The 25,434-nt window shown below is 41.2% G+C and overlaps 1 protein-coding gene across 1 annotated transcript; it reads left to right on the top strand.

The window, feature by feature from the left end:
- Nucleotides 1-300: 300 nt before the first annotated feature.
- Nucleotides 301-24,169, top strand: C1H21orf91 (chromosome 1 C21orf91 homolog). The gene is made up of 5 exons (XM_075910025.1): nucleotides 301-474; nucleotides 1,215-1,345; nucleotides 17,260-17,793; nucleotides 22,347-22,409; nucleotides 22,898-24,169. Exons 2-5 carry the CDS (start codon nucleotides 1,222-1,224, stop codon nucleotides 23,056-23,058), a joined length of 882 nt encoding a protein of 293 aa, XP_075766140.1. The 5' UTR covers nucleotides 301-474; nucleotides 1,215-1,221; the 3' UTR covers nucleotides 23,059-24,169.
- The last annotated feature ends 1,265 nt before the right edge of the window (nucleotides 24,170-25,434 follow it).

Below are 25,434 nucleotides of genomic sequence, written 5' to 3'. Positions count from 1 at the left end.
CAACATGCTGCCAGCAGCCCCTGCAGCGGGAGGCTCATCCCCAGTGTGCCTCGGTGGGCGGAGCTAAGGGCACCCTGCGAGCGCTGCAGGCCAGAGTCAGGCACGTTTCTTCCTCCCTCCCCTTCGCCGTGGTTTCTTCTGCGTGTGGGAAACAGCGTCACAATGCGCTGGGCGAGTCCAACTGCGGCCCTGGAAAAGGGTTATTCCACATTCTGCCGTCGAGTGGGGGAGGGCCTGGGAGCTGGGTGGCGGGAGCTTCTGTGCTCTGCCCTGACCTCGCAGCGCCGGGGGCGGGGGAGAGAATAGGGAACGAACCCCGTCCCTCCCCCCCCCTTCCCCGTCCCTGCGGAGCGATGGTCTCGTCCGGAAGCGCGCGGGCGTGGCCTCGGGGAGCCCGCCTGGCCTCCGCCGCTAACAATAGGGACGCGGGGCTGGGGAGCCGCCGGCCCGAGAGACGCGGGGAGCGACGCGGCGGTGAGAGGGGAAGCCTAGGCCGGGGCCGGAGGGGGGAGCCGAACGGCGGTGGGGGCGGGGCGGAGAGCACGCGGCTCTGGGGGCGGAGGGTCGCTCCCCCCCCCCCCCCGGGACCGCTGCTCGCGCGGGGGGGGGGACGCGCCCGGAGGGTGTGAAGTTTCCAGGCGCCGGGGCCGGGACAGTCTCTGTCCTGGGCGCCCCCAGCCCCGGCAGCCTCCTTGGCGCTGCTGGCTTGCCGGGGGGGGGGCAGAGCCGTAGGAAATGTTTTGCTGTTGCCTCGTGTCTGGCCGGGGCGTCGCGATCTAGACAAACTTCTCTCGCTTCGTTCATAGCGAGTTAGTGTCACGGAGCGAATAGCGCCCAAAGAAGCCGCCCAGGGTGTTCGTATGTTGATTAAGTTACTTGAACACATAAGACGCGAAAAGGGAGCGATCGCTCCTATTGCGGGCAGAACTTACACTCCGATTCATTCAGTGAAAGTATGGCAGAGCTGAGTTTTTAAAGCCTTTACTTTCATTCGTGCCTCTGCCTCCAGAAGTCAAGCCCGCTTTCAGGAGCCATGTCCTTATTGTCAATTCCTGTCGAAAATGTGGCTGCATCGCGTATAATGTGCATTTTGTTATCTTGACAAGAAATACAGGATACATCTTTTTTTTTTTTTTTTTTTTTTGCTTCTTCGCGTTGATAGAAAGGATAGTACATGTTATGAAATAACGTTACCATCGTTGCCTTTCTCCTAGGGGCACTATGAATGAGGAGCAGTTTGTTAATATTGACTTAAACGATGATAATGTTTGCAGCGTGTGTAAACTGGGAACAGAAAAAGAAACGCTTTCGTTTTGCCACGTCTGTTTTGAGCTTAACATTGAAGGTAAGAAGTCAGTGCTGTTTAGCTCAATAACACACTTTGTTCTAAATATTCCAATATGCCTTGCATTGAATTAGAGGAAAAAAAGGTTCTAAAAGAACATTTTAAAAAGGAACGTGATGGTGGTTTGAAGCTAGTGAGAGAAACTCTATAAAATTGTTAGTCTTTAAGGTGCCACTGGACTTCTTGTTGTTCCTAAATAGTTGTTGGTTCATAATTCCATTGGTGCATAAGTAGTTCTTATCAACCAATTAGTAGGTGTAATGCATAATGTTAACACTATTTCTATATAATTGTATGTGCATTCTGTCTCAAGGCTTCAAAATCTTTATATTTAAAGTAGCTTTGCCATTCTAAATAGCTTCTTCCTGGGTAGGTGACTTTGTCTTTCATGTTTCAGTTTTTATTTATGTACTATAACAATCAGCTTGCCTGGGTTTTTGGATAAACAATTAAAATTCATAACACAATTTCTCTTGGTATTTTGAAAAGCATTTCCTGTAATTAGATACTATTTATTGCTACAAGTTATTTGGAAAAAATGATTTGTGTTGTGAAAGCGAGTAGTCCTGTGACACCTTAGACTAACAAATATTGGTATCGTGGTAACCCCTGACGTTTCGAGATATAGGTGGTCACCTATGCTGATATGGTCTTCTCTTTTATTTTCTTTGATTCCTATCCTTTAGCTCAGCAGCAGTAGTGATTGGGGTGAATTAAGGTTTTCCACTGCTTTGTATCTTTGGTCGTCTTCAAACCTTTTTGTTGTTTGTTCACAAACTTTTTGTTGTTTGTTCACTGTGTCTATCCAAAACCTCTTTAGTTGTCTTCTGTTTTTAGGACCTTGCCCTCTAGTATGTATCGCCATATTTGTTATCCTTTCCAAGTTCATTGCTGACAATAGTATTTTGTCGATCTTCTGCATTAGAAACGTATTTCAAAAGACAATCTGTGCGTGGAAGAGATTTACAATCAATCTAACATAATTACATAATTGTTAGATTGTAAAGTGTAAGCACAACACATTTCCTGATAGATTAAAATATCAGTCTTCATAGGAATAAGTCCCAAATATTGAGGGCCGGGACAATGCCTACAGCTTCAAGAATTCACCCAAATGAATATTTTTGTGGGATTAAACAGCCTTGTTTTAAAATGTCAAGTTTTTTGCTTTCTTACTCTTCTGGGTATGAATAAATTACACACCAAAAGAGAATGCTGCAAATTAGAACTCTTCTGTTTTATTGCAGCATAAATGCTTTGTAGTATCACCTTGCTGCCAGACTCAGACAGCAAAAGTAATCCAGCTTGATAGATCTACCCATCCCAGGTATAATTGTCTAGCAGTCGTGTCCCCCAGACTATGTTTACATTAGGAGTGCTTTATTGGCCTATGAGCGCCAATATTCAAGGCTGGTGAAGTGCTGTTGGTGTTGACAAAGGTGCATTTAGTACCTGTATAATAAAACTTATGTAACACGTGCTATGCCTGGAAAAAGTGATTGCAACAAAATGCATTTATTTTTGGTAATTGTGAATAGTATTAGAGGTATTCAGATAGCTGCACAAAAGTCTTTGTTAAATATTAAGATAGGTATTTCTTAAAACTTGTTGAAAAACATATGTTAAGATATTCTTTGTTTAAAGTAAATGTGTTGTGTTTTGGTTCATATACTTATCCACCTGGAAATACTTATTGAACCATGGGGTGCCCTTATCACCATAGAATCTGAGAACTTCATAACTACAGTCTGTTGACCTCACTACATCTGTATGTATTTGGAAAGTACTCTACATATTACAGATAGGAAACTGAGTCATAAACTAAAATAAGTGACTTTTCTGAAGTTTCACTGAAAGTCTGAGGCTGAGCCAAGAGATGAATACTGGTATCCTGAGTCCCAGTCCTGTGCCCTTTTTATCTTGAAGTGATATCAAGTGACTTTCACTACCAGTTCTTTAACACTTGACTTACAGAACAGTTGACCGTTTGGCATGTAGATAGGCAGTAATGGTCTTCAGTTATTCAAGACTTGGAATAGAAACACATCAGGTAATCCACACATTTTTGTACAACAAAATGCATCAGGAATTTTCTTACTGGCTTTACATTTCTATCATGCTGTCAGTCACTTGAACAAGAAATCACTTATTACTTGTAATTGCTAATTTTCTTGCACTGAATAATTACAGGCTATGAAATGAAGTATGCCAAATGTCATGCCTGTTTAAAATTTATAGCTGCTTTTTTTTTTTTTATTTGAACTGGTTGACATTAAGCACTCAAACTTGCAAATGCTTAGTTTTACTGGGGTTTTTTTCTGTTTGAGTGATAGCTGTTCAGCATGAGAAGTAAGCATTCATACAGTTTTTCAGAAACAGATCTCATAGGTTGGAAAGAGATTTGTTCTAATTTACGATCTTTAGATAAATAGTCTACATATAAACAAACTGTTCCTCCTGTAAATAAGAAGCCCATTTGTATTTTAAAATTTTCAATACATGTAACCATGCTTAGCATCTTTCCAAGGTAATGAACATTTCCAGTGCCTATGTTACTGTCAGCTTCCCTGCAACACTTTCTGGAAGTGTGTGGGGTTTTGGTTTTTTTTCCATTTCCCTTGTAGTTCACAAGGGACACAAGCTTTTTCTCTTAACTTGGTCTTCTTTAAGGTCAGAATTCCATTTTCTTCCCTGGGAAGTATTTGACCGACTATTTTTCTAAAACTCTACCAATTCCAGCTATCTTAAATCTCATGCCAATAATTTTTTTTTAAACAATACAAAAACCAGAATAAAGATTGTAGAACTTCAAACATATGTCGATTAAATATTGCAGAAAGTACAGAAAGCTAGGCTGACTTTTTTTAGTTCATGTAAGCCAGGACAGGGGAACTCTTTCTCTCTTCTCCCCCCCCCCCCCTCGAGTAAGGGACAGAAAGTCAGTCGGGGTCCACACAAGTGAGACTCTCAAATACCCTCACTGACATAGCCTACAACTAAAGATCAGAAAGACACGCCCCATGTTCCCCTTGCGTACCGGAGCATAGGGCTAGTACATTTTTGTGGGGCCCTCCATGGCTTTTGGGTGAGGCCAAAAATGAGGGGTTCAGTGTGTGGGATAGGGCTGCTGTGAAGCAGGTTTGGAGTGTGGGGTCTGGGTGGGAGGCAGGGTGTAGGAGCAGGCTGGAGAGGGGGAATGGGGTTGGTGAAAGGAGAGGTTCAGGAGTGGTCTGGGTGATGAGGAGGCTACTTACCTGGCCCAACTTCCTGGGGGCACACATGGCTCTATGTCCCCTGCTGCTTCCAGGTACCATGCCTCGCTTCTATTGGCCAAGATTACAGCCAGAGTGGCAGGGGGAAAGCCTCCAGGCAGCATTTTAGTGCACGCCATTCCCCAGCTCAGGGAACAGGGAGCAGCAGCTTCTCCCCAGCTTGCCTGACTCAGGCCCCCGAGGCTCAGGGCTCCCCTCTATCTTTCTGATAGAGGCAGCAAGGGGCAGGGCAAGTGACTAGATGACTAGTGTGTTGACTATCCGATAAGCATTTACTTATCGGATAGTCGACTAGTCGTTCACATTCTAATCGGTAGGGATTTTAACCTTTGAGTGAAATATAAATGCATGTTTTTTCTAAACAGTGTTGCTCAATATTTATATTGAGTTAATACCCAAAGGAGCAATGCAGGCTCTGACCATAGAATACGTGCTATATAACGTATATGAAGGAAAGGAGAGTTTTACCACTGACTCTAAGTGGAATCAGGATTTCATCCATGGTTACTTTACTGAAATTTTGTAGGATTCCATTCTTGGCAAGAATGGGCAAAACACAGAAGATACAACCAATGCAAAAATATTGCAGTTGTAGCTTTGATTCTCCTTGTTTCTTTATTCCTACTGATATAATTTCTTTGGCGGGAGAAGGGATATAAAACATGATTATTTAAAGAAAATTTTGGATTAAATTACATCTTTAAACTCTTCTATAGTTGTGCTAAGTATTAAACTCCAGACTTTTCCACTTTAAAATCTTTCACTTTTTGTTCACCTGTCTTAAGCTTTGCTCGGTTAGTGTAGTTCAATTCACTTTTTAGTCCTTAAGCATTAATGTGCACTGTAAAGGAATCTTTGTATCTAAAACTCTTTGTGGAGAAGGAGGTGTATTTAAATTAAAAATGTTATCAGTTTGCAAAACAGGTTTTATATTATAAGAGCCCTGCAAATCTACATATATTTGCCTTGTATGGATATTCACAACTCATTTTTGGCTGATGCAGATACAAACTTTGAATCGAGAACCCTGCATATTTGTGGTTATCTGTCGCTCTTTTTTTGGATATACATGTGGATACAGATTTTGTATCTGTGGAGGGCTCTATTGATAGTAGTCTTTTAACAATTAGTTCAAAATAGACTAATTTTTTAAACCATGTAATGTATTAGAGTTCTGCTGAACAATGTCTACAATTTTAAAAGTCAGTCCTGTTAGTGAAGATCTTAACTAGGTATTGGATGTCATCTCTTGTCTCTAACAAGAAGAAAAAACCAATAGCTCAACTACCCCCACAATAGCTTTTTCACAGCTGCAGGAAACATTAGAAGATTTGTGGATTGGAGTGAGCTTCAATGCATTTCCTATTTCTGATTTATCAGGTTTATATTGCTTAAAGTAAGCCAGGAAATCACATGATACATTTCAATGTTACAGACTCTCCCAAATAACTTTGTGCTGGTTCTTGAGTAGTGAGGAAGACTGATTAAACTGTTTTCAGTCTTACCCATTAGCCAGTCTAGACCTTTAATTTTAATGGAAACCTTTCATGATCTGAGTTGCTCCCATCCAGACACACTAGTTAGGAGACTGCTTTATTACTGAGCACTGCTATACTTCTCTGACCTCTGCATGTGCTTATAAAGAGTTTAGACTTCCAGCATTTTTCCTCCAAGAGTTGGATATCTTTGTTTTTATCTTAAAAACAAAAAAGATTTAGTTGTATTGGTTATATTCTTTTCTATTACAACAGAATACAAAGTGTACAGTGCTCTCCGTATTTTTTATTACAAATATTTGCATTGTAAATGATTTTTAAAAAGCGTTTCAAAAATTGCCTTATGCACTTCCACAATAAACAGATTGACTATAGCACTTATAATTTACAAACAGACTTTTTATTACATAATTGCATCAGAAAACACAACAGTGGAAAACTTCAGAGGCTGCAAGTCCACTCAGTCCCCCTTTTTGTTCAGCCAACTGCTAAGACAAACAAGTCTGTTTACTTTTACATCAGATAATGCTGCCTGATTCTTGTTTACAGTATAACCTGAAAGTGAGAACAGGTATTTGCATAGCACCTTTATAGTTGGCATTGCAAGGTATTTACATGCGGGGAATGCTGGACATATTCCTCTTTATACATTGGCCACCATTCTAGATGACATGTTTCCATACTGATGATGCTCATGTAAAAAAGTAATACATTATTAAATATGTGACTGATCTTCTTAAGGGGAAATTGTATATTGCTATTAGCCAGTATGGGTAAGGAATTATGTCCCTAGCCTCTTTGTCAGAGGGTAGAGATGGATGGCAGGAGAGAGATCACTTGATCAATACCTGTTCGATTCACTCCCTCTGGGGCAACTGGCATTGGCCACTGTCAGCAGAGAGGGTAATGGGCTGGATGGACCTTCAGTCTGACCCAGTATGGCCATTCTTATATTCTTACGTATGTGTCCTGTACTGTTACCTGCATTATGCCATATATTTTATGTTAAAGCAGTCTTGGATGATGTTCCAGTACATGTTCATTTTAAGAACACTTTCACAGTAGGGATGTAAAATCTCGTTTGGTTAATTGGTTAAGCAAACATAATTGGGGGTAACAAGGGTCACTCCTCCTCCTCCTTCTCCCTCCGTCTGCCCCCACCCTCTGTTGAAGGCAAGAGCTGCTCCAGCAAACTTTAATATTTGCACATAATGGCTGATATTGTTCATTTAATGTGTGAATGAACATTTTTAAAAGATTAATATAAAGCTTTATGAAGCTATAATAGCAAACTTAAAATATTCAAGGTACAAAGTTTACTAGCAATCTAGATGCAATGTGCCTGTTTTGGTACCAGTAAATCTTGATTACACGTTAAGTGCTTCATGCTAGAAAAAACTTAAATTGGGTCACACAACCAGTAACTATTCAATATATAAATAGAAGCAATTAGCAATATACAGTAAAACCTGTGTTATCCAGCACCCTCGGGGATTAGGGAGTTCTGGTTATCTAAAAATTCCAGTTATCTGAGGGTCCCATCAACCTAGGAAAAACCAAGAGCTAATAATAGTAAAACTCAAGTTTTTATTATCGGTAGTTTTGTAGTGAGGCAGTTGGTCTCATTTCTATTTCGAGTTAAAGATGATTAGTACTTCTTAAATAAAAAATTGTTAAGCCAATCATGGTAAACCAAGCCAGGCCTGTGTGCCTGAAGATGTGACAGTATTGTGGCTGGGGGCAATGCGGGTTAACAGTTTTCTGGTTAAGAGTGCTCGATAACAAAGGTTTCATTGTACAGCCCTCAAATAAGTACACGTGAAAGCCAGTAGTTTTATAGCCTCAGAATTTTGCTGTTAAGTTGCAGTGTATCATCAATTTGACATTTTCACATTAGTTGTGAATGGTTGATTAGTATTAATTTGGACCACAGATCTTTTTCCATCTATGCAGGAGAATCCTGTGGAGTTGTCCATGGCTGTGTATTCCTGCACATCAGATTTTTCTCCCTGACTGTTGATTGATTAATCAGCCAGACTGATTGTATTTTGTCTGGTGAACATTCTTCTGGTACAAACACTTTTGTAATTTAGATATAATAAATACTCCTAACATCAGATAAGAAATGATACATGCATACAAATAGGATGATAATCAGTACATCAGAACTTTGCCAGTGGTACCTCACATGAGCCATCTTGCATAAAATACATCTGCCTTGTTCGTATCTGCCATATTTGTATCATAAGCTTATCTCTGAAAAATAAAGGCGTAATGCCACACGTCAAATACTGAGGTCAGTGATTACTACTTTGGCACTGCAGTCTCTTCTAGAGTATACCAGGTTCTTCAGCATTCAGGACAAATTGATACTGTATTTAACTGAAGCTGAAGTGGACACTTAAGGTATGGCTACACTGTGTGGTTTTTTTCCTCGAAGGTATGCAAATTGCAGTCGCAGTTGCATATCTTCCAGGGGTTTTTCCGGAAGAAGATTTTCCGATATTTGGCCCATCTACACAGGACCAAATGTCAGGGGGAAAAACCTCTTTTGGAAGCTCCTTTATTCCTCGTAAAACGAGGTGTACCGGGAGCTTCCGAAAGAGGAGGGTTTTCCAACATTCGGCCCTGTGTAGATGGGCCAAATACTGGAAAATCATGTTGGGGGGGGGGGGGGGGGGGGGGACGGAACCAGAAGAAGATATGCAAATTGCACTCGCATTTGCATACCTTCGAGGGGAAAAAACCCACAGTATAGCTGGACCCTTAGTGAAAAAAGCCTCAAGGATTCACAATGTCTTTTGAATTGTGCCCCACATTAGCAGATACTTCCCCCAGACTTCAAGGATGATACTGCCTGGTCGAAGAAGTCACAACTCTACTCATTTGCCTGACTGCCCCCTGATGTACAGGTGTGTGGCGAGAGTCCTCCAAGGCAAAGTTGTGGGATTCCAGAATAGGGAGTCACTCACAGCAGAAATGTATGGGGTGGAGGGTGAGTTTTTCATTTGATAGTGGGATGCAGAACCTAAAGCAGGGGCAGGCAATAATTTTTGAAGGGGGTCCACTTCACACATTTTGGAAGTGGTTGAGGGCTGCCATGGAAGGGGCTGGGCCTTGGGCAGAAGGGGCGGGGTTGAGAGCTAGCTAACCCCAAGCTTTACTTCTGCCTCTTAAGTCCTGGCCAATGGAAGGGACCCAGAGCAGACAGGAGGGTGCTGGGGCTAGCCTCCTCCCAGAGTTGTCTGGGGTGGAGGGTTAGAATTCATACACAGGGGCTTGCAGATCCTGGCTTGCACTCCTTATAATAGCAGCTAGATTTTTAGATGTCTCACTACACCACTCACCCCCAGCTGAGGATATCTGAGATTTTTATCCGAGTCACTAAAGTAAACAGCTGTACTCTGAAAAATGCCATGGGTTTTTAATGGACATAAGTGACTAGGACTACTCCTGCCAATCTGAAAGTTACCTATTGCAGAACAGTGCCAACTAACATGCTGAGCCAGTGGTTCAGTAATGATGTGAAGAGAATACCACCTTACTGAATGGCCTGTGAAGCACTTTAACTGTTCCTTGGAGATCTTCTGTCTAATTAATTAAGGGCAGTCCAATGATGTGTAAATACTGCTTTGCAGTCTCATAGATTATGTCCGGTTTCAATCTTGTTCTCTGGACTGGGAAAATAGTAGAAGGAATCTGCACACTTGGTTGTAGAGGGTGGGATTTCTGGCAATAAACAAACCCTCCACAATTGGGTGTCTCTGTGTCTGTAAGGACTCAGCTCATTCGTTAAAAAGATTGATTGGTACCTCCAGGGTGGAAAGGTACACTGGGAAGAGAGGAAATTTTCAGGGTTGCTACAGGGTAAGAACTCTTGATGTAGAGTAACTTACTAATAACGGTGCAAAGCCAGGAACAGGGGTAAGCAAGAAAAAATAAATTTGTGAAATATTTTACATTTAAGATGCAAAAATGAAGTAATGGTTGGTTCAAGTTGTGTTAGACATAAACTGGGGTTTTTAAACTTCATTGTACCGTGACTGCCTTCTGACAACAAAAATGCTTCATGCCTCCTGGAAGAGAACCAAAGCCTGAATCTGGGTTTGAAGATAAGGGGTGAAAACCTGAGCCCCACCACTCTGGAAAGAGGAGGAGCCAAAGCTGAAGTCCAAAGGCTTCGCCCAGGCTCTTGGGGTTTGGCTTCAGTCCAGGGCAGAGAGGCTCAGAATTCAGCCCTGGGTCCTAGCAAGTCCATCTCTGGCAATCCCATGTAAATAGTCATGACCTACTTTGGGGTCCAGAACCACTGGCTTAGCCTATACTATAAACTTGCAGTATTCATCTGATGTACTTTTACTATTCTGTGAATTTATAGGATTAAACTGCTGAGTTGGGTGTACTGCTAACCTTGCCTGTTTCCAGTAAAAACTTGTGACATTGTATACAGTCTTACCAGAGATTGAATGAGTCATTTTCCATGGATTTGAATAGGCTTGTGAAACTATTAAATATTACTTGCTGCTTCTCCTAGTAAGAGTTTTAAACTAATTCATCCTAATGTGATTGGATATGATGCCATTTTTATCTTTCTCCCTTTATTATTGTCTAAGTAACTACTGTTGAGTGAACAACAAAGTAGATTCTGTAGTTCCCACAGTACGTTATGGCATTATATATGTGAATTGGGAAGATTGTTCCAGTTATAACTACCATCTGCTTTCCTACAGTTTAGTTGGGTTTCAAGCAGAACAGCATAAATGCTGTCTCCAGGCTACTAGAATCTCTGGCTCATCTTGTGGTAGATTATCTTATATTTTAAGTAATACAGCTCCTGTCTCATCACATTTTGTTTGTGTGCAGACTTAACACATTTCTATTCTACCTATATGAAACATATTAACAGTAACTGGAACTGTTCCCTGTTGTTACATTATTATTTGGAATTCATGAGCTATACTTAACTACAAATATGGTAATGTTCAAGTTTATTTAACCATACCATAAAGTTTTTGGGAATATATGTTGAGAAGGTGCCAGTCAAATAAACCACCACCATCTCTTTATATAAAACCTATGGGTTCTTGTGATTTCTTGGGTTCTTGCCTTTGCCCTACAAGATACAATCACATAACAGAAAAACAAATGCACAATAGGAGATGTCTTGTTGATATGAATATGTTGCATATATGAAAAAATGCTTAGAAAAGCTTTTATGCTCGTCTACACTAATATTTGCTATCTGTTTTATGCATGGAAGGTAGGTGAAAGTCTGACTCTATACAGTGTGCCAACTTTTGGGAATACAGGATAGCAGTGATTGTTTTTTCCTTTTCTGGTTAATCTCTCTATGCTATAGGAGCATTTAATTTTTTCTAATAAGAAATTGACAGCACATACATTGCTATGGCAAGAAAGTGCCCTTTAGAATTTATTTGGGCCTAACAGGTCCTGTCCTTGTAATACATCTGCCCTTGGACAAGCAGAAATGCATAGCTTCTAATGATGTGTGGATGTAAAAATAAATGTGTAAGTTTTGGAGGAGGATTTAAGGACTTGTATTCTGCTGCCATGGATGTCATAGATAGGACTAGATCCCCAGGGAAGACAAAAGCAGACCAGTTAAGTGACTGAAGCGTCTCAGAAGCTGTGGGACAGAAGGGAAAAGCGCCACAAGCTCTTAAACCCACCTGATTGGCCAGGTAGTAAGGATTAGGTGCTCCAAACTATTGAGTTATTAGGATGGCAACATAGATGTCCCAGCACCGTCCCATTCTATCCAGAAGACAATATAACACAGTTTCCCTCTGTTCCACATTTTTTGTGGATAAGTAACTCCACCCCAAATCCTGAATTAATGGAAGTTGGGAATAGGACTGGCACCAGCACTCTACCTTGCTACTAAAGAGTCTTGTATTCTCTTTCCCTACTTTTCAGTTTGCAGATCAGATCTAAGATCTAAACTGCACCAGTTTAATGATATCTATTTGAAAGCACTTTGTCAGTTAAACTAATTCATTTTAAGTGTGTGGACATCCTTAACGTGATTAACTGGATTACCATTTTCTTAAATTTGTACCTGTAAATTTAATTTTCTGGTGGAGATGAGTGCCAAATTTAGTAGTCTTATAGTAAACATTTTTAATTAAGGAAAATTGCAATACAGCACTTCGTTAACCGGGTTAGTGAGTTTTAGAGCATTCATGTATCTGAAAAGTGGATTTTATGACAAAAGTTCTCTCCTTTCCAGCTACTGATTAAATAAATTGGTGTTCTTAGTTATAAAAGCAATTAGAATTGAAGTCACATTAGAAGGTTGCTGGGATCTGAAGGTAATGGCAGTAGTTTATTCTGTAACGTTAATTTAAATTGATAGAGTGGAAATACCGAAATGTAGGTAACAGCTACTGTTACCTACTTAAAAGCTTCCTAACAAAATAAAAGGCAACAGAAGTTAAGCAAAAGAGACTGCTGATCACTTAAACTGTGTCAAGAGCAGTGGTTCCCATCCTGTGATCCGCGGACCCCTGATGGTCCGCAATGGTCCTGTAGGGAGTCGATGGAAAGTTTAAAATAGAAATGTACAGAGCCTCTCACAGCCAACATGTCCTTCAGCCTGCATTGCTTCCTGTGGCTTGGGAAGCAGCGCAGGCTGAGAGACATGTAGGCTGCAGGCATAGCTATATTGTTGGGGGGGGGGGGCGGGCTGTAAAATGTTAATAGATTGAAAAGGGGTCCGTATGCTTGAAAAGGTTGGGAGCTACTGCTCAATAGCACCCTGTTATGTGTTTAGCCTTTACACCTCTTGAATGAATTCAGTCTTACATACTTTGAATTACTATTCTCTCCCACCCCATCCCCTTCTAGGTTAAGCGATCAGAACACCTGCAAACATAGCTGAGAGCTCTTTTCATTTAGAATAGTACCAGACTTAATCTTCACTGTGGTTTGAGATCTGTTACTGCCTAGGATTTAATTTCAGCCATTTTTGTCTTTTTTTTTTTTTTAAACACACACAACTTTATGGATTATACCTGTGCGATGACATGGGGTTTGACTGGTAGTATTCTTTGTGGTACTTGCTGCAGCATTCTCCCCTTCCCAGAAAATGGGGGGGAAGTGCAAATAGACACGTGTATACATATACCCAAAAAGCATCTATTGGAGATGGCAGCTGCCAACCTAGATTTTTTTTTTTAAGACCTCTATCTTGACTTTTATATTCTCAATGAATTTGATCAGATACAACATAGTCTCTTGTTACCAACCCCTTCATGCCATTCTCCTTCCAAGTTCCTTTTGGAAGTAGCATATTTTCTTGAGTGAGGGGCTCCATTCCTATTTGCAGCAGATGTTTAACTGTTCTCCTGTTAGCTGCCTTGTGAGGATTTCTGGGGATCATGGACTTAAGTCTGTCATTAAGAAATTTGAGCAGTTTTAAGAAATTTTATTTTGTTTTCTGGACAGTGACTAGTTCATGTTTGAGACACTTATTTCAGTCCTTGTGTGGACCACATTACACTTTTGTTTTTTAAATTATCTAAATAGATTTGAGACATCCGTTTGGGAGGTATGGGTTTAAAATTCCTGTCATCCATCCTCTTCAGCCCCTGAACAGCCATAGCTAACTTTGTGGGTGGGGAAAGAAATTCATCCTCTTTCGACTAACGGCTCGAAACAAGTGACTATATTATAAGTATTGGTATAAGTCTTTAAACTGAATATTCCATATTACAATTGTCATGCATGGGGTATTAGGCAAAATCTTAATTATTTAGAGACATTGTATACTGAAATTTGCCTCCTTATTCTTAACTTAATGATAAAGCATTTTCTATGCCTTTTGTTCCCCTTTTTTTGAACAAGATATTCAGGGCATCCTTCGTGACTGCTTTGTTGGCTGGTCCTCCTCCCCACCCCCCCCAAAAAAGCAACAGTCTTCATTGTACATTCTGCTTCCTATCCAGATCATTAGATGCTTCTTTTCTGTGTAGCACTGTGGGATAAAGAGAGCCTTAAAATACAGTCAATTTATAATACTTCGTTTAAAAATGAGACTTGAAGTTTTTATCAGCATAAAATGATAACATCAGCAGCATTTCATTTCATGCTGAAAAGAGGCGGGGGAGGTGGATGATATTGAATCAGTCTCAAGAGTCTATGAAGGCTTTTAAGTAATGTATTCACTGTGACTTTGACTTACAGATCTTTCTATTCCCCGATGGCTTAATGATCCAATGGCTTGCAGCAAAGGCCTATTGCTCTTTGAGTTAAGCAGATTTGTTATTTAAATTATACTGGAAAGCCATGAAAGAGAGAGGAATTGCCTTTCCTTGGTTTACACTAGAAATCTACTGTATATTTGAGCAATTGTCTGTTTCAAGAAGTTCTCCTAAATTGTAAGAGCTAGGACTACCATATTTGTGTTATAGCTTCTTCTTATAACTTAAAACAAGGTAAGGATTTGGTTGTGCTAGGAAAATAGGATGTACCTGGAATGGGATTGCTTCTCATAAAACCATACAGAGAAAAGACAGAATCACCAGGCCAGGTAAAAGGGGCTGGCTGGTGGTGCACCTCCCACTACTCAGCCACCTTTTAGGAGGAGATTGATGCTCTTCTCTCCCCTCTTTGTATGGGAACATTGCTGGATGTTCCCCTTCATCAGAGATTGAGGAAGAGGACAGTTTGTTGTAGTCCTCACTCTGTTTTGGGGAGTGCAGGAGGCAGATGAACCTGGACCTACTTCAGCTGTGGGGGGACATGCCCCCATTCCCCAGCTGTGCCCACTGGAGCTGCAACAGCCATGGAGATGCACTTCTTACCTGGTCCCAACCTGTTGCAGTGAGAGATGGCTTTCTCTCCAGGCCAGCATGCATACAAAATCTCTCACCCACACCCCAACCCAGAGTAGAGATTTACATGAAACGTGTATTTTCATTTTATTTTCCACAAAACAAAAATTGAGTTAGAACCCAAATAATACCAGGTAAATCTTCTTTTGTGTGTGTGTATTTTTTTGCCAGTTCCTTTGAAAGTCTTTATTTTCTAAGACTACTGCAATTCAGTAGTTAAACTAGAGCTCAGGGGGTTCCCCCCCCCTTCCTATTTGCCGCATCATAGCCAGTGATAGATATGAAAAATGGGAAGATTTGAGAGAAGACCAATGTGTAAATGCTGGGTAGGCTTCTGTCACTGAACCTTACTTGGAAGGTCAGTCTCTCTGTGGCTAGTAGGATTTTCAAGCTAGGGGTCGTGACCCAGTGCTGCATCCTGGAATGTCAGGCACCAGGTCTGGTTGCTGCAGGGTGATCAGGTGACCAGTGGGGATGCTAGGGCAAGCTACCTGCCTGTCCTGCACCATGGACTGCACTGCAACCCAGAAGCAAGCTGGGCAGCAGGCCTGGCTCCTAGGTGCAGTGGGAGGGGAGAGCATACAGGGCTCTGTGCACTGTCTTGACCCCAGTACTAGGTCTGTGATCCCATTGGCTGGGAATTTGCTGCTGGTTGCTTCTGGGGCACAGCCTGGTCTGCAGTACCAGGAAAGGCAGGGAGCCTGCCTTAGCACCCCATCTGCATCATTGACCAGGAGCCACTCAAGGTAAGCCCCTGTTGCCCTAGCCCTGATCACTCCCCAAAGCCAGAGCCCCCTCCTACACTGCAAAGCTCTCATCCTCAGCCCCACCCGGAGCTCTCACACATTCTAGTCCAATTATGTTGGGTCACAGGCATCAACAATTTTCTTCAACTAAGAGAAAGTTTGAATCCTACTGATTTAACCTATGAATCTCCTGTAAGGTGAGAGTGTTGTTCTCGACCCTTCAGACTTCTGCAAAGAGAAAAGGGAGAAGAGTCTCCATTGCTTTTTTTCCCCCTCCCTTGCTTTTTGTTCTTTTGGTTTCTCTTTCCCCTAAACAGTTTCAGTACTACCTGCTTTCCCAAGTTACAATATGAAACTGACACTCTTAAGCAATGTTCTCCAGCCTCTTAGACTCAAGGTCACTTTTTGAATTTGAGAGCAACCCAGGATCTACCTTTCCCTTTCCCCAAACTCTGCCCTACTCACTCCATCCCTCTGCCTCTCCCCTGCCCTGCAAGATTGGGGGGGGGGGAATGTAGTTGGGTGCAGTAGGGGACTTTGGGCTGGGGCAGAGTAGTGGAGTGCAAGACGGGGTAGTGGAAGAGAAATGCTGGTCCAGCATAAGTAGGCCGGCTGTACTACTCATGCTACTTCTGGGTTTAATGCTTCAGAGCCATTTAAAGATCCCGTTTGCTGAAGCGTGCAGCACTTACCTTGGGTAGCCTCAGCCTCACCTGGCTCTGGTCACTGCCCCTCTCCGCAGGCAGCGGTGCTTGCAGGTAGGGGCAGTGCATATAGACCTCTTGTGCCCCTCATGCCCCTAAGGCTGCAGGGGCATGCTGGCCACCTCTGGAAGCAGTGTGGGGCCAAAGCTTGCAGGGAGCCTGCCTGAGCAGCACCCCACTCCACCACCAGAGAACGGGTGAGAGTTTCCAGGATCAACTATATTATCATGATTAACTGGTTGGTGCCCACTATTAAGTTTTTCTGCTGTCTACAGAATTAAACTAACCTGAGGTGTTTTCTTTTAATTGTGCTGCAACTTGGCAATCCTCAACTGGCAGTAGAGGCGTTCAGGGTGAAGCTACTGCATTGTTGTGTACTAGTTTCCTGTTTGAAAGTTTATCTTTGCAATTATAAGGGCGGAAGTGAATGTACAGCGCTCAGCCTTTCCATTCATCAAAGATGAACAGGTAATAGAATTTTAACCACAAGGAGGGGGAGAAAATCTTAAGTTTTGTGTAGCTCAAAATTTGTCTCTTTCAACAGAAGTCTATCCAATAACAGATCCACCTTGCTCTCCAAAACAAAAACAGCAAAGCTAATTCTGTGGTACTTAAGTGTTGTTGCAGCATGTACTTGTGGCCTTTTTGTGCTTATTCAGGCCTTAGTTGTCTTCAGATCCACTTAAATGGAAAACTGCCAATACATTTTGTATGAGAGGCCCAGAAATAATGTATAAAATCACAAAATTAACTTCTGAAATGTTTGCATTTGCTTTGAGTATTAAAGGTATTATGGAATAACACACAATTTACATAATCTTTATCATTTCTGTCTTTACAGGGGTACCAAAGTCCAATCTTCTTCACACAAGATCATTAAGGGGGCACAAGGACTGCTTTGAAAAATTCCATTTAATAGCAAATCAGGACTGCCCACGATCAAAACTCTCCAAAAGTACCTATGCAGAAGTAAAAAGTATCTTGAGCAAAAAAATTAACTGGATTATTCAGTATGCACAAAACAAAGATTTGGATCCTGATTCTGGCAGCACAAAACCTTCTCAACACCAGCTATTCAATTTCAGACATCAGACAGACAGAAAACTGCTTCCACAGTTTGACTCCCAAGTACCCAGGTACTCTGCAAAATGGATAGGTGGAAATTCTGGAAGTGTCTCAAACTGTTCACAGAGTATTTTGGAACACAGAGAATCTACTGATTTCAGATTTGATATGTTGCAAGAAAGAGGAGCTACATTCTGTTGCAAGAGTGTTTTGTGGTCTAGTTGCAACCAAGCACCAAAGACAGAAAAAGCTAAAAGTGATTCAGATGTCAGTGCCCAAAGACAACATTCCTGTTACAGCAGGGAAGAATGTAAGTAAAGGGGGAATTAAATGGGTATACTTCTGCTTCTTCCTATTTACTGTATACTCTAAAGCCAGCCATATGTAATCTCATTCTCCTACATAGCCTTAGTTAATACGTCTAGACTACGGGGAAGATTCAAAAGAGGATATGCAAATTCTGCGGGAACTTCTTGCATATCTTCTTCCAATCTCGCTTTCCTCAAAATATGATGTTTACGTGGCTTTTTGAAAAAGGGGGGGTTTGCTGAAAAAAATGCATCAAGATTACTTTCTCTTTCGAAAGTGAGATCGGAAGAAGATATGCAAATTCCTGCAGATACACAAAGTAGGTCTGGTTCTCTCCACTATTCGTTAGCATGAGGGGATGCTGTTGCAGGGGCATGGTGAACAGAGATCCTGCTTGCTTGATACAACACAGCTGATTACCCTCCCTGCCCTCCCCCAATGGAAGAGTGAGGTACATTGCACTTACGACATTCTGGTGTTTTCTGAGTGATCTGTATTCCTTGCTTTCTGTTGAGGAAAGAGCCCGGCAGGGATCTTGTACATTTCAAAAAAAGAATCGCAGTAGAAGTGGTGTGAGCAGAGACTGCTTCAGTCCCCAGTTGTGCCATCTCCCGCTGTGCCTCTACCTCCCCGGCCTCCTGCAGAGATGGTGCTGAGGTGAACCAGCTTTTAAGCTGGCTTCCTCAAGCACCGGCGCTTGCTCCCCCTCTCCACCCCACTGCTTCTCTCTGATAGAGGCAGCAAGGTGTGGGGGAAGTGACTAGTCTCATCACTAGTTGACTATCCAATAGTCAACTAGTCTCTTGCATCTCTATTCAACCCCTTTGATTTTTGTATCTGCCCTCTACAATGGTTAAGTTTTATTTGTAGCCCTGTTTGTAAACCTTATTTTGCTCTCCCATTCAGTCAGGCACATCTGACCCAATCTTCATTTGTCCCTGCAGTCTCCACACCTGCTGGCTCAATGTCATCTTACTACCTCCTGTTCTCCCACTAAACCTTCTGGACCTAGGTCTGTAAACCATTCCCACAAGCAGCCCTATGTGCTTGTTCTGTCTATCCTTCTACATCCTGTGCCTCCTTATCTGGCCCTGCAAGCAGGACAGTGTGAGGAAGGACCGCCTTTGTGTCCTCCTTTTCTGTGGCTGTCTGATTTGGCCCATGAGCCTGGTGCCACGTTAGCACCTAGTAGGCAAAAGGTGCAATTGTAGGAAGCCCTCTCATGGCTTCCTTTCACCTCCCTGACAATTACATTATTCTGTGTGGAGGGGGAGGGAAGTTTTGGGGCATATTAATTCTGTGCTTGGGCGATGACCCAGAGTTCCCCTTGCACTAAAATTTGAAGCTGTCAGTAACTGACTGAAAGGAATCTTCTCCCTTGTCCAGAGACTCCTGACTGTTGTGCAATCCTCCTTTCCCCCTTCATGCTCTCTTCCCCCCGCACACACACACTTCCCACTGGCTACTAGAGTAAAGTGAAGCTCCAGTACTCCATCTTCCCACGCTTTTTTTTTCTTTGTCCTAGACTTCCAAAACTCCAGTCATCTGAAGAAGTGGGCTGTACCCACAAAAGCTCATTATACCATCTACATCTTTTGTTGGTCTATAAAGTGTTACCAGACTATTTGTTGTTTTTTCAGTTTACTTGTACAGACTAACTTGGCTACCCCCTGAAGCTTCTTTCCATTTATGGGTTTTCTTTGCCTGTGAGGAACACAATAGTTGTATCTGCTACTCATTGTAACTGAATGCTGCTGCTATCACCAGAGAGTTGATTTCAGTCATTAAAAATGAGACAAGAATAATATCCTCTTAATGCTCAGGCAATTTTATTCAGCCTAGGTTGATTTTTAACTTTGACTTACTTAAATTCTAGCGCTTGTTTGATCTTCTGAACAAGAACTCAGTAAATTGGTGCAGAATAGTGATAGAGATGTAGCCGTGTTAGTCTGGGGTAGCTGAAGCAAAATGCAGGACAATGTAGCACTTTAAAGACTAACAAGATGGTTTATTAGATGATGAGCTTTCGTGGGCCAGACCCACTTCCTCAGATCAAATAGTGGAAGAAAGTAGTCACAACCATATATACCAAAGGATACAATTAAAAAAAAAGAACAAATATGAAAAGGACAAATCACATTGCAGAACAGGAGGGGGATGCAGGGGAGGGGGAGGAAGGAAGGTAAGTGTCTGTGAATTGATATTAGAGGTAGGGAGAGTGGGATGTTTGTGAGTTAATGGTATTAGAGGTGATAATTGGGGAAATGACTTAACCACCTGCATTCTGCTACAAAGACCTTTTACATCTGCACTTGAAAGGGAATCCTCTGAACTGTAATTCATGTTAAAATTCGACACTTTCCAAAAAGAACTCAACAAACATTTGAACTATCTCACCCATTACCAAGATAGTTTCCCCAATTATCACCTCTAATACCATTAACTCACAAACATCCCACTCTCCCTACCTCTAATATCATCAATTCACAGACACTTACCTTCCTTCCTTCCCCCTCCCCTGCATCCCCCTCCTGTTCTGCAATGTGATTTGTCCTTTTCATATTTGTTCATTTTAATTGTATCCTTTGGTATATATGGTTGTGACTACTTTCTTCCACTATTTGATCTGAGGAAGTGGGTCTGGCCCACGAAAGCTCATCATCTAATAAACCATCTTGTTAGTCTTTAAAGTGCTACATTGTCCTGCATTTTGCTTAAATTGGTGCAGTGTGGTAAATCCTGGTGCAGCTGCTCATGGCTATGCCAAGTTGCAGCACAGTAGAAGCTTACCAAAATTTTCAAGTGTTTGCTGCTTCTATTCAGACACCTTATGGGGCTCTGTTCTAATGACCAGGATTGTCACTTTGAGGCCTCAGTCTATACTACTGTGATTTGTCGACCTGCATTATACAACTTCAGCTATGTGAATAACATAGCTGAAGTCAACATACCTAGGTCTGCTTACCTATGATGGCATGGTAAGTTGACCAGCTGATGCTGTCTTGTTTGCTCATTTGATGAAAGAGCTCTTTCAGTCACATTGATACCCCCGCTCCCCACTGGCACCAATCACTGTCTGAGGCTTTCAGCGGTTCCCAATCTTTTCCAGATGGGGACCCATTTTGACAATTCAGGAGGACTTGGTGACCCATGGCAATTCAAAAACAGGGGGAAAGTGGGGGAGAGGAGGAGGCGGAGGCGCAGAGCCACCTGGGAAGACAGTTGGCGACCCTTTTGAAATGTGATGGTGACTCATATTTGGGTCTTGACCCATAGGTTGGGAAACCCTGCTTAATGAAGACATTCCCTTACTCTGCTGCCTGGGAAATCTGAGCAGCAGCAGATCCTCCCCAGTCTGCTCTGCACTTGTGACCACATAAGGCTTGAGAGTAGTTGGGGGGGGGGGGGGGTGAGGGTTGTCAGAAATTTACTAAGCTTTGTCCAAACTCTCCTTCCAATTGGAGCTGGGTTTGGCAGCACTGGTTTGTGGTTTTTGTTTGTTTGTTTGTTTGTTTGTTTTTAAATCCTTTCCTTTATTTTTCCCCCATGTCCCTCCTTCCCTATGTAGCTTGACTTTCTGCAGAAAAGACACTAAAAATAATCATATTACTGGTAGCTGAAGCAACTACCAGCAATTTTCTGCAAGTTGGGCAGAAAATAGGAAACGGATAGCCTTCTGGAGCTTTTTTTTTTTTTTTTTTTTTTTTTTTTTTTTTCTGGTGCTTCAGAGAACTGTAGGGTGATAAGAGTTTCTTTAATACATGTGGAATTTGAGCAAAAAAAAGACTTGGTTCTGTTCTGAGTTCCTGAAGATTGAAAAATGTTGCAATTGGGCTATTTGTGTACATCATAGGCCAACATCTCTCTTGAGAGACAACAGATGTTTTCTACCCTGAAGGTGTCATGACCAAGAAGCTTTTTCTGCAGAGTCATAAACTTCATAGCACTTCCTGTTCATGCGGCCACTCATTAAAAGTGAACATAAGCATCTAATTGTGGAGGCTTCTTAATGGAAGAGAACTGTTTTTTCTCAGTGGGGAGGTATGGGGGATGTTAATGTCACCCTGTAGTTGGACTGTATATACATTCTTGCAGCTTTAATTTTGGCACTTCCTAACATTGAATGCTTAACTCTTCAACTTTTAGTTCAGTATTTCTTTTTGTATGAAATACATGTTTGTCTTAGTGGCACATTTATCATGTTTCAGAGTCTTAAACATTGCTGCTAATTAACATTAACACTGCTATTAGTATCAGAGTGGTAGCCATATTAGTCTGAATCTGCAAAAGCGGCGAGGAGTCCTGTGGCACCTTACAGACTAACCGAAATGTTGGAGCATATGCTCTCGTGGGCAAAGTTGGGTCTTTGCCCATGAAAGCTTATGCTCCAACACTTCGGTTAGTCTATAAAGTGCCACAGGACTCCTAGCTGCTATTTAGTATTAAGGGTCCAAATAAAAAAAAAAGCATTAATGAATATTCCTATTCCTCAAGTTTTTTTTTTAAGTGTTATACATGGTTTTTGTGATGGGTATTTTTTTTTTCATGTTGCAGTGAATATGATGACTCTTGAAGAAGTAGAGCAACTGAATGAAAAACTCCTCAAGCAAATCCAGGGTGAGATCATTGTTAAACTCTATTTATAGTGCAGAAACCCTAGGTTTTCTTAAATGATAAAGATTTGTAGTTTGTGAAGCTTAATTTTCAGAGCAGAGAAATACTGACTTTTTTTAATGCACTTATCCCCTGCTAAAAGCTCACTAAACCCAGAAGATGTGCTATTTCATTTGCTATAAGGTATTTGTGTAAAAGTTCGAACTATATTTTAAAGTAGCAAGCCCATCTAGCTTAACTTTAAATAAATTTACAGATGAGTTAAATGGTATTCTTTTAAGCATCTCACTAATGGAGGTTGTATACCAAGAAGTATTGCAACTAAAAATATTTGAATGCTCTCCCATTTCATATATTTGCCTTTGTGCACATGTAAAACATCACACTCAAGTTTATCAAAATCAAGTTTAAGACTTCGTTTTCAAGCAATGATTTTTAAACCAGACTGTTCCTTTAAATTGCATATTGAGCTGATGTTAACCTTTTTGCAGATGTTTTTGAGGAACTGACTCGGCAAGTGCAAGAAAAGGATTCTTTGGCCTCAGAACTCAATGTCCGCCATATTGCTATTGAGCAGCTGCTTAAGAACTGTTCCAAATTGCCATGTCTACAGATGGGAAGAGCAGGAATGAAATCACATGTCCCCATATAAATGGGATGAAGCTCCTACTAGTATTAATTAGGGATGTTAGCAAACCTTAATTTTTGTAAATGTTCAGCAGTTACAAGTTTACATGCAGGATGGGGGGGGAGGGTGCAGGCTGGAGCCGGTGCTTGTGAGCAGCCAGCTTTGAAGTCAGCTTCCCTCATGTACCGCCAAACCCCCCTCCCCCCCCCCGTTGCCTCTATCTCCATGCTAGCCCAAGGGCACCTGTTCCTGTCCCTGCCTTGCTGCCTCTCATAGAGGCAGCAAAGATGGGAGGGGTGTGTGTTCATGTCATAGTTAGGATTAACTGATAAGACCAGGTGTATCAGTCAATCATATAAATGACTACATGCTAACATCCCTAGTATTAACAGTTTCATTACATAAACTCATTACATGCATAGACTTCTAGGAGCTTTGGGGGAGATTATTTTTTTTCCCCTTCAAAATTAGATTCCAAAAGCTGTTACATACAACTGGTTTTATTTTAAAAATGCAAGTGTTTAAATATTAAGATCGGAGGGGAAGTAGTTCACTCTGGAAGTAGTTTTTCATGCACAATTGGCAGTGTCCCCTGAAGCAGGTGTCATGTCCTAGTGATACTGACAAGTGTTGAATAACAAAGAACAACCTGATGCCTGTAAATCTACCAGATTTAAAAAAAAAAATCCAGAGCTTTACAAGAGCAGTGTTCATGAAATTTCTTATTTATTATGAGCAATATTTTATTATTGAAATTTTATAATGAATAAAAGTTACTATTTTAGGTACTTTTTCAGATCTCTTTATAAAATGTTTGAATGATTCTGTGTAACATTTATGCCTGGTGTATGTTATCTCTTATTATGCAGATGTTTTTAAAATCTGCTTTCTAAAGATCAGTTTATTTCCCATAAAAATTGTGATGGTGCATCACGTTTAGCAACTTTATACTTGAAGTTGATTTCATCAGGCATAGATTGCATCTTCTGGTAGAATAAACTGAAGCACAGCACCTCTTTTGAAAGTCCATATTTTGGTTTTAGTGTATGGAGTTGGTTTTGTATGTGTGAAATATTTTTGATGCTTAATAAAGATATATGACTTCAAAGAAACTAAATAAACCTGTAATACCTCATTAACTGTCTCAATACTAGTGTTTTAAAATATAATAGGAAATGGTTATAGGTGGTGGTATTTCTTCTTGGGCTAGATTCTCCTAGATATGTATACATTAGCCTCCCATTAATTTCAATGGGAGATAGCTGGTCAAATCTTTGGCCTGACTATTTGGCTCAGTATCTGGTTTTCTGACAGTTGTGGCCAATGTCAGGCACCCCTGAGGGAATTAACAGAATGAGTAATCAAGTGATCCATCCCATGTTGCCCATTCCCAATCCTAACAGAGGCTAGGGACCCCATCCTGGCTAATAGCTATTGATGGTCCTATCCTCCATTTATGTAGTTCTTTTTTGAACCTTTTAAAGTCCTGGCCTTCACAGTATCCTCTGGCAGAGAGTTCCACTGGTTGACTGTGCATTGTGTGGTAAAATATTTTTTTTAAACCTATTGCCTATTAATTTCATTTGTCACTTCTAGTTCTTGTGTTATGGGAAGATATAAATAACTTTTCCTTATTTACTTTCTCCATACTTGTCATGATTATATAGACCTCTATCATATCTCCCCTTAGTCTCTTTTCTAAGATGAAATAGCCCAGTCTTTTTAATCTCACACATTCCCTTCTTAATTCCCAACATTTTTTTTTGATTGCCTCTGTATATTAAGTGAATGTTTACAGAGAACTGTCCTTCTTGAGTGATAACAGCTAATTTAAACCCCATCATTTTATATGTATAATTGGGATTATTGAATTTCATCTGCCATTTTTTTACCCATTCACCCAATTTTGAGAGATCCTTTCGAAACTTTTGGCAGTCTGCTCTGGATTTAACTATCTTGAGCAATTTTGTATCTGCAAACTTTGCCACCTCACTGATTTATCAGAGGCCCACTAGTTACCTGTCTGCATTCTGAAAACTGACCATTTAGTCCTACCCTTCATTTCCCATATTTTAATCAGTTATCAGTTCTTGAGAAGATGTTCCGTCTTATCCCATGACAGTTTTTGTCTAAGAGCCTTTGTTGATGGACCTTTTTCAAAGGCTTTCTGAAAATCTAGCTATACTGGATCCTCCTTGTCCACATGCTTGTTTGAACCCCCCACCAAAGAATTCTAGTAGATTGGTGCATGACTTTCCTTCATGAAAAAATGTTGATCCTTCCACAACAAATTGTTAATCTTTGTTCATTGTGTCTGACCATTCTATTCTTTACTATAGTTCAATCAATTTGCCTGGTAGTAAAATTATACACTTAACTGGCCTATAATTGCAAGGATCA

Source organism: Pelodiscus sinensis, chromosome 1 (genome assembly GCF_049634645.1).
Source record: "Pelodiscus sinensis isolate JC-2024 chromosome 1, ASM4963464v1, whole genome shotgun sequence".
In the NCBI taxonomy this organism is placed as follows: Eukaryota; Metazoa; Chordata; order Testudines; family Trionychidae; genus Pelodiscus; species Pelodiscus sinensis.
The sequence above is the reverse complement of the archived record's forward strand: the minus strand, read 5'-3'. Positions and strand labels throughout refer to the sequence as shown.

Bases quoted from the DNA above. Each gene is read 5' to 3' on its own strand.
- C1H21orf91 (XM_075910025.1), top strand. From the start codon at position 1,222: ATGAATGAGGAGCAGTTTGTTAATATTGACTTAAACGATGATAATGTT. The intron at 1,346-17,259 runs GTAAGAAGTCAG...CTGTCTTTACAG, and splicing joins TTTTGAGCTTAACATTGAAG to GGGTACCAAAGTCCAATCTT. The intron at 22,410-22,897 runs GTGAGATCATTG...ACCTTTTTGCAG, and splicing joins ACTCCTCAAGCAAATCCAGG to ATGTTTTTGAGGAACTGACT.